General features: G+C 50.2%; 1 protein-coding gene across 1 annotated transcript in view; it reads right to left on the bottom strand.

The window, feature by feature from the left end:
• The window catches only part of LOC126581647 (T-box protein H15-like), a 40472-nt gene that overhangs the window by 399 nt on the left and 30073 nt on the right, over positions 1-10000 (bottom strand). Inside the window, exons 5-6 of the mRNA XM_050245453.1 lie at positions 8114-8358; positions 1-465 (exon numbers count right to left, since the gene is read on the bottom strand). The exon at positions 1-465 is cut by the window's left edge and continues 399 nt beyond it. Coding sequence (XP_050101410.1) covers positions 1-465; positions 8114-8358 — 710 coding nt within the window. The remainder of the gene's footprint in view (positions 466-8113; positions 8359-10000) is intronic.

Below are 10000 nucleotides of genomic sequence, written 5' to 3'. Positions count from 1 at the left end.
TCGGGCGATGGTGAACCGGCCGAACTGGCCGTCGATGTCGGTGGCGGTGTTGTGCGAGGTGGGGCTGGTGGTGGTGGTGGTGCGGATGCGGCTGCCACTGCCATAGCGGCCGCTGTCGCCGAGTTTGGTAGAAATCCGTGCGGCATCTGTGGTCCCGCAGTCGGTGGCCAACCGGTACCGGGAGCCGCTTGCCAAAGTCCCGACATCAGAGGATTCAGTCCGGCCAGGTTCGGTGGTCGCTGCTGCTGTTGGTGGTGATACATCTGTGGCAGCAGCAGATCGCTGTAGGGCGATCGGCCCCACATCTGCAGCTGCTGGCGTGCTTTCTCCAGCAGAGCGATCGAAGCCGGATCCTGCAGATCGGGGCCAGGGCCACCGGAAGCGAACTGTGCCATCAGCGGATCGGGAAACAGACGCAACGGCGAACGCAGATGTTGCTCCAGCAGTAGCGCATCCATTGGATCCCTGTGGAAAGAGGAGCAGAAGTAACACAATTAGCGGATGGTAATGAGGATATGAATGCCGCAAATCAATGACCCAGAATGCAGTCTTGAGTTGTAGGAAGACGAAATTTCAGACCTCATCGCCATCGACTGGCTATGGTTGCTACATTTTAGCCACAATGCGTTCGCCGCCAAAGCGAGCCCAGAGGCATGTCCTCGGGGAACAGGATGCAGCGGCACGCGGTGGAAAAAAAACTCAGCAAAAACGGTCCGGTAACAACCCTTTCGGCAGGGCTCATCATCAGCCCCCCACAGGGGTGGTGCACCGATCCCGCTAACCGTTAATTACAGGGCGGCACCCAAGGGCTCTTCTTCGCCGTCTCGATCTGGAGGCCACTTTCGGGTTGGAAGAAGCACAGTTTTCCGGGAACCTCAACACCGGAGGCTACAAACTGAAGACTGTTGGTTGCAATCCCAAGAAAAAATCCTCTCGATGCTTCAGCGAAAAGTCTACTATTCCCGCAGAAATTTATCTTCTCATTCCAGTGCAACTCCGAAACGATGTTTCAATCCGAAGTGTGCCTTCGATTCGAAAGACATTCGATCCCTGACAACGACAACGAACAGTCACACAACACGTCATCATTGCAGTCGCAGTCTAATGCAGTTTAATGCTGTGCTGTGCCGTGGAGCCGCTCAAAAGCATAACCGACCATTTGAGATGTTTTGAAGCATAAATTTGCACCACCACTGCCAGAGGCCGATCCGGGGCTCCGATTGCCGATTGCGTGTTGCAGTAAACTTCACACCTTGCCAATCTTCATCATTATCATCATCATCATCATTTCAGCTGAAGAACAGACAAGTGGCGGTCGGTGCTGATGGCAATTTTGACGCGTCGCGATTTTCGGCAGAACAGTGAGTGCAACCGTCATTCGTTTTTGGTCAAGAACTGGCGAATGTTTTGAGTATCTTTGAACATCTTTTTCTGTAAATTTAATTATTAATCGTCGGAAATTATTCCATTCAATAATATCTCTTCTGGTTCATTGATTTTTTTTGCATTTAATAAGTTTTCTATTCTTTTTTCTATTGAATACATTTCTTCTACAAATAATATAATCTTCAATTGATCTAAGAAATGCACAAAATATCTGATTCTACTTTAAATCTTACTCATAAGATATTTCTATCGTCTTTCTAATACCTTTTCCCACTTGAAATTGCCCCAACACTTCGCTTCATGCTCTTCTTCGATAATCATCCGAAGATGACTCCACACTCTTCTCGTGTTGTTGCGCGTCCTCATCAATTGGCCCACGAAAACCCGGCCTAGCTTATTACCAAATGGAAAGACGTGTTGGCCATAACGTGTGTCCACCGAGAAGCAACGTCTCGGCGCAGCATCCGCGCCACTCAGTCTGGTTCGAAGTTAGTGCCGGGAACGGTCGGACCGGAATAGGAGAGACTCTGACCGCACCGCAAAAGCGTAACAACACACCAGCCACACTGGCCACAGCAAATTACTAGGTTCTCCAGGGGAGGCTACGTGTTATGGGACTCCCTCTCTTTCTCTCTCTCTTCTTTTCTCTCTGCTTTTGAAGGCCCTTCGCTTCCCTTCACTTTTCGGGACCGCGTCGAACGAGTTTTGCATTAAAATTCATCAATTTCGAATAAATTACTCGCCGGGAACACCAACACAACCTCCAATGCACCTCGAACCAAGCTTGGAAAACGAGATCAGAGCCCTTTCAGCGCGAGCTGCTGAAAATGAGCATTCATCAGCCATCATGCGTGGTCCTGTCGTTCGGTCCGTCCGGATTTCGTCGATGAACAACCTGCTACGGAGTTGTGAAAGAGAAGGACGAAGGACGCGCTGGCCAAGAGCCTGCAGTTTTTTTTATCAATCATTACTTCTCAGGAGGGCCCCCGTGCATTGATGATGTATGATGCGAGACCGTGCGGCCGGACAACATAATAATTTATGTTTTGCTTTGGCCGCTCGCACACACACCCAAACAGGGTATCCCATGCATCAATCGGGGGTTTCGCGAGGACCATTCCGTTGCCGAAGGAGTCGCCGAGTGCAGCTTAAAGTGTCGGAATAATTACGAACCACTTTTAACAACCATTTAAGTATCCCGTGGTCCGCCAGGCTGGGAGCACCGCTTGATAGTTGCGCGCGCGCACCGCCCTGTAATCATCACATTTGGAAACGATGAACTTCACCACGTTTTTGGCAGCACTTTTTTTATCGCTTCCCCCGTAGCTCCGGCGGCGGCGGCAGCGACGGCGACGGCGAGAGGCAATTAGGGGTGGCGAGCGATAAAAATGGCCGGCCAGCGGTCCCGAGTGCAGCGTCCCGGTCGTGGCCAGGGCAAAACAATGCATCCATAAGATGGTGCGAGGCTGGGCTGCGTGGAAAACGCGCTCGCACTCCGTGGCGGTTCGCTTTGTGGCGAAAGAGGTGAAAATTTAATGAAATTAAGGTGCGAAAAAGGGAGGGATCTTTCGCTCTCTGCTTTGGCGGCATGCTGTTTGTGGTGATCACCATCAACAGCAACAACAAGAGCACGCACAATGGGCGAATGGTGGTCATAAATGGTGCCCGGTAGTGCTTTGGAATTCTGCGTTGTTCTTTCTCACTCTCTCTCCCTCGCTCTCTGTGGTAAAATGGAAGATCTCGAAAGCGAATGCAATTGCTGACGTGCATCGTGCAACATGATCGCAAGGATCGTCATGTACAAATTATGCTGTTCTACCACCTTTCACCACACAGAACAGCGATCGCGCTCGAGTTCGTTCTAGTGACGATCGCTTCGGTATCGAGCGAAAGTGTAATGGTTACCCGTGTGCACCAGGTTAATTTGCACGAAATTAAAACGATTCCAAGGCGCAGAACGAGCGCACGCGTTAAATTACAGTCAGCAGTAGCAGCAGCACCAGCAGCAGTCAGCGCGGCACCTCATTCTCCATGCTACGCCAATGTGTAGCTCCGGTGGCGATGATCTGGCGATGATTCAACCAACGTTTTTTTTACAACTTTTACTGCGCTGCCCTCGTGTCCAAGGTGGTGTGCAAGGAAGGAAGGGAGAGCATAAGGGAGCAAAAGGGAGCATAGTTGGTGCATAATTTGCCCCCGTTCCTCCTCCTCCTCCTCCGAAGCAGCGGAAGTGGAAAAATGGCTGAAAACATCGAAAAGGTGGTGCTACAAATCCCGCTAACGGTGCGCTGTTGCTCGGCCCCGACCCCTTTTCACTCCCGGTTCAGCGAGGATACAGCGAGCGCTCCCTTCGGTTCCTTCAGTTGTTTTTTTTTTCTTTTGTTGTTGCTTTCCTTATTTATTAATTTAGCCAGCAAACGCATCGTGGCCTCCAAAAAAGCGATCACCGATCGATCTCCGTTGATCTCTTGTTCGCTCTTGCATTCAGTTCGCTCATGTTCGATCACTTGGCGGGGTATAATTTTTTGTGTTTTCTTCTTATGAAATGCCTAAAGCCATCGTCTCATTGAGAAGAAAAACAGTGCATAAAGGCTCTCCTTTTTTTCAATTCCCTGTTCCACAGCAGCAACAGCAGCACCAGCATTTCTGTTCACAATTTATTCAAATTACGCGCTAATTGCGCTCCTCGGTTCGATACCTTCTTCTACTGTTCACCACTCCGGTGTACAGGAAACACGATCAGCTCCATCTCAAAAGAGAGAAGCCCGAACGATCCCGGTCACCGTCAGGAACCTGGCATTTGAACGGGCCAGTGAATGGCCGGCTCGCTGAAACGATCGCTGCCGGGGCCATTTTTCCTCAAATTAACACTTCACGCGCGGGTTCTTTGAGCCCTTTCTTGGCCGCGATGAGAGAAGACTCCATCCCTGGCGTACCATCGGAAGTGTGCCCGCACCGGGATCGACGGGGGCTCTCGAAGCAAGTGCATCGAGGCCCGAGGGACTCCACGAGAGCGACCCCAGCAGCAAATCAATGCTGCCGGTATGCAAATTTGCCGGAATTATCGTGACCATCCGGTCCGGTCGACACAAGGGCAACGGCTCGGGCGTTTTGATGTTTGCCGAAAAGCAAAGAACGGTCGCCGCAGTGTGACGACAATTATGTCCGCTTGGAAGTGTCATTAAATGGCTCAATTTTGGTCTCCTTCTGCAGTGCGTTGAGAACTGTGTCACAATGCAGGGGACGGCATTACATGTGTCACCAGAGCTAATTGAGGCTCTGGATCGCATTACAATTTCGGTTTGAACATGTTTTTGCCGTCCTCGACACACTTAAGGTATTCTTTTATGAAATAAACTTCTGTTCTAAAGTCATTAATTATGCTTCAAAAACATGTTATGCCGTAACCAGCTGCCATTCTCTTGCCAACACTTTTTTCTATAAATATTTTAACATTCTTTATTCATTTCTTTCAGATACTGCTTCAAGTGCTTTGCTCATTAATTTCCAAACTAGTTGATCCATGTTGGACCAGCATAAGCCCCAGCTACTCCCGAGGTCTTACAAGTGGCAAAGAAAACAAAAAAAAAGTAAACCACCACCGGCCCTGAGCACCTTCAATCGGCGGCGGAAAACCTCAAAGTTTCCACGGAGCGCAGTGCCGCCACGACGAAGCGACTCAGAAGGTAAAAAAATGGCGGAAAACAATCAGAAAGCAATCAATAACACTAATTGGCCCAATAAATCATGCCCCAGCACCGGCATTAGTGTCGGCATTTTTCCTCTATTTTCCGCCCATCGCCCCTCTCCCTCCCCCCTCGGTCGCTCAATGGTTCGACCCGATCGGCACGGAACGGAACCTCGGAGCGGTGCGCTCAACGACAGTTGATTGAAAATTTCCACCCAACTCTCCCCTCCGGGGGGAACTATCCTCCCCGGTCGGTCGGTCGTTCGATGGAAACTGTTCATTGCGAAATAATTGTTTTATCGCTCGAAGAAACAGCGAACGGAACGGAGACCCGAAGACAAGACCGCGATGCGGCGAACAACGCTTTGCGCCGCCACCATTTGGCCTATTGGCCATTAATCAGTGATCGCTTTTCCGTCTTTGTGGAGCACATTTTCCGCCACCCAACAACAACGCCGCGACAAGGAAAATGTGTGGCAGGACAACACCAGCGCAACGCACGCGGACATAAGAAGAAGCGACTAGCAAGCGACTTGGCGGAAAAGCGTCTTCACTCTTCGCCCGGGGGGGGAAGGGAAAACTGGATCAGAAAAGTAGCGGCAGCGGCAGCGGCATCGGACGTCGGTCAACTTCTCGGCCTCGCAAGACGCAACAATGTGGCTTGTGGCGCATCTCTTGGTCTTGATCACCGCAAATTGAATCTCCGTCGTTCCACGACGCGCGGCCGGTGCTTTGGCTTTAGATGGAAGCATATTTATGGTTATTGTACGGCACTCGCTATGCTCGAGGTTACCAAGGGGGGGGGGGGGGGGGGGGAGGGAAGGAACGTAACATGAAAATTTCCCGCAAACGCTCGGGATTCGCTCGCGCCCGCGCTGTCTGATGTTGGCGGCTTTTTGGACGAAATTACAGAGCAGAGGCCGAAGGACCGGTCGACCGGCTGTGTATTAATGTTATTTTCCTTCGTTTTTTTTTTGTTGCGCCTCCAGCCTCCAACTCGCACACACACCTACTAAAGGGGGGAATTGAGCGAAATGTGTGCTCTCCATTATTGCAACAAATCATCGCGTTAGTGAGAAGGAGGAGACGATCCAGCGAAAGACAACGGATCCCAAGGTCTCCCCTCTCCCAGATACACACTCTGGTGTGAAGATGTGCTAGATAGCTAGCCAGCCAGCCAGCTCGGGCTCGAACGCGTGATGAATGGAGTGGGTGAGAACAAGCAACATGGGAACTCAGAATCATTACCGCCAACCGCGGTTCGTCTCAGTCTTATCGTTGTACCAGTACCGCGTTGTGTCAATTGCGAGCGAATTGTTGGACTTTTGTGGTACAAAAATCTACCCTATTGGTGTCGCTGAATAACGTTACTCTGTTTTACGGATCGTTGGACATTGAAACGGTTTGAAGGATGTGTTTTTTTCGCATCGGTTGTAACCGGTTAAGCTCCTGAGCTCAAGGTGAGCGCCGGGAAGGCAAGCGGGAGAAGGGTAGGGCGCAAACCCATCAATCGACACAACCGACATTTATGATCTCCACATCATCATCACCATCATCATCATCACCATCATCATCACCGTGAAACATCAAAGTATCCAAGCCGGTTCGGGCTTCAGGGCGGAAAGGTATAAATCGGTCGTGATCGTAAAGTCATACCGATACTTTCCAGCAATCATCGGGCAGAAGCTGCCCGCACGTCTTCCACCTTTCGTTCGCATTCAACTACATCGTAAAGTACCGTGCGTGGTGCTACGTTACCGCGACATTGTACGATGTGTTCTGGCTAGATTACACTTCCAATGATACCTCCTCGATGTTCTTAAGACTCCAGAACAGCACAGGAGAGGCTTGTTTTCATTCATCTTTAAGTCTCTGGCACAGAACGCCGGCCCGTTTTTGTGACAGGAATCTATGTTTTAACACTCTTTTAAAAGCTCATCACGAAGGTTTCAGGAAGGCGCAACATCGAATGCGATCGCATAACGGGGGGCGTTTGCGTGCCGGCATCCAACAGCACTCCTGCGAGCATGGAAAAGTGGGAGTTGCGCCCATCAACCACAACACCGGCCGGCTGATGAGTGATGATGATAGACGGCGGTGGCGTTTAAGGTTGATGATTTGTTTGAGTTTTTAGATTTCATAATTTCTTTTTCCCTTCCACGGGATGGTGGCGTCTTCGGCGTCTTGTTTGGGTGTCTGGATGTCTGGTGAGCTCGGTCGGTGGTGCGAGTGTTATTGTTGGCTGGGCCTTTCCCTTTTTTTTCATTTTTTTGCGATCACCAGTCCAAACATTGGCTAGCCGGGCCAGACCAGGCCAGACAGCCATAACCAGGTATCGTCGATCGCCGGATTTGCTTGTTGCAGACGGATGTTGGAGCGGATGTAAGAATTTCATTTAATCGCACCGAACGATCTCACCCATTCCCTCCCCCCCCCCCCCCCCCTCTCATTGGCCCTGTTGGCATCCATGTTGCTCAGTGAGCGTCTCGCATCTCGAGTCTAGTTAGGGGGCCGGTCCGACGAGCGATTCAATTGAATGTTCATGTCGAACCGATTAGTGAGCAGGGAAGCGAGACCGGACCGGAGCCGGGGCACGTACGTGAGCTCGCACCATCTCGTTTGCCTCCCGTGGATCAGCATCGCTCGCATCATGTACTATCGATTGATTTCTGCCGAACATCATGTTCGGTAAATTGAATTTAATTAGATAGTAGCCAGCCATCGTGCGTAGCAGCCAATCGTAGATAGAAGACTCGCCGGACCCCTCGACAGGGGTTGTCTCATATTTAATTTATTGAACAGCGAGCTTACTTCGCGCCGGAACACACATTTACCGTTTAACCGTGCGCCTTTTTCGCAAAACAGTGCCTTGGAACAGCGGCAACAGGTGATAAGTAAATTATAGTGGTACCATGGTGATGCTGGTGGTGGTTTTCGCATGATCGGTCCACAGCAGAAAAGCTGCGTCCAGCTTTCCCACCCCAGAAAGTGTGTCGTGGTGCCCAAGGCCACCACCGTTCCGATTCCGACAACACTTACCGATCGAAGTCACTGAGGCGTGACGAGTCCCGGAAGCCTTTGGCGAACGGATTGGAATCGATTTTCAGTTTCGTAATCAGCTGATTCTGGTAGGCGGTGACGGCCGTGAAGATGGTCTCCGGGAACACGTACGTCTTGTGGTCGACATCGGAAAGCTCCTTCGGTGTGATGGGGATGTTCTGGCCCGGACCGAGCCGTACCAGATGAATCCGCGGTTGGTAGCGGTGCATCGAGTTTAGGACAATCTAAAAACGGAGAGAGAGAGGGAGAGAAATAGAAAAAGAAAGAGAGATGAGATACAATCAACGAAAATTCTGTGGAAAATGGAGCCAACCGAGGCAAGGCGCATGCCCGGACACCACCATAATGGATCGAAGTGAAAATCCCTCCAAACGGCGCCACCAGCAGCAGAAGCAGCGCCTTTTTCCTATCTCTGACCGGGAGCAGGACATGTTCTGGCGAGCGTGTTGATGGCCGAGTGTGTTGGCAAACATGATGGCCGAGGTGTAAATGAGATGAGAGGTTATGACGTGCCATAAAGGTATATGAAGCAGTCCAGTGGGTGTCAGCATGAAATATGATGCTCCACCCGTCATCGCGCAGGATCTGAACACCGATGATGATGATGATGATGATGAGTCAGTAAGACCAGTACACAATCTGTTACAATGTATTTGTACCAGTTTTTTGTATGAGAAATTTGGTGTGAGTTGATAAGTTTATACAAAACCCGTAGAGTAACTGAATCATCAAGCAACAGTTAAAGGCGAGCGTCAGTTCTCGTTATCGAGTCGCATCGAGGGGTGACGCCCACACTCTAATTATGTTCCACTTTACAAATTACACAACCACCACCAACGCATCGGGCCCGCATCCCGCAACAAACAGTGACAGTCGCCATCCCTCCAGGATTCGCTTGTTTGCTGGCGGATGAGTTCTCTAAGTTTCAGTTGGCTCGACCTCACCCTCGCCTTTCGAACGCAGCAGTACAAAGGGTAGCGACGATTAGGCGCGAAACCACCCTCCGGGGGTTAATAAAACATGTAAACATGGAACCGTGCTCGTTTCCTCGACCCACAAGGAACACTACCGTTGTTTGTTGATGTTGCTGCTGTCTGCTTATATTGTCTGCTTGTTCGTTACCAGCAGCAGCAGCATCGTCTGTGTTTGCGTTTTGCGCTTGTCCTTTTTATTCGTCTTTTCGATCCCCTTCACCATTTACCGGGAACCGAAGGTCCTGGGCTCGGGGAACTATCACCCCTCGCTTTTGCGTTATTGTTGCTTATGTATTTGTGCATCCCTTTTCCGTCGCTCGAGGGTGAACAGAGTCGAAATGATGTTCAAGCAAGGGGCGTCGAGTACATACAATAAAGGAGATGTTCAAATGATACTGATAAGGAGTCCCTGCATGTGGAATGCATTATGGTTTTCCGAGAATCCAATCGCCATTGAGCGTGTGGTTCAACATAAACTTTCATAAAAAAAAACTCAGTTCTACTCTACTTTTAATTATCAGCAGCAGCACTCTAAGCATGAAAATCTAACTGCAACAATCACCAAATACGGTGCTTCATCGGAACATTCTCAACATCATCAAACACTCTTACAATGTTTCGCAGTTCCTGCCCCATAAATGTGATATGAACCAACCCTCCCCGAGGGGGCTTCTGATTGCTCTCTCTCTGTATTCCGTTCCCCAAACAAGGCAGGACCACCAGCAAGCGGCGGCAGAATAATGGTGCAAAGCTGCGAGATGTGGCTTGCAAGATCTAACAGAGCACAACCCCTGGAGGAAAAAGATTGTTTTAGATTAGCCCCGTTATGTCCACCCATTTGTTCCCCACCGGGAAGAACGTAATTCTTTTTTAATCTCCTCTCCCCTCGCTC

Source organism: Anopheles aquasalis, chromosome 2 (assembly GCF_943734665.1).
Source record: "Anopheles aquasalis chromosome 2, idAnoAquaMG_Q_19, whole genome shotgun sequence".
NCBI classification, from domain to species: Eukaryota; Metazoa; Arthropoda; class Insecta; order Diptera; family Culicidae; genus Anopheles; species Anopheles aquasalis.
Note: the sequence above shows the minus strand (reverse complement) of the source record. Positions and strands in the feature narration are given on the sequence as shown.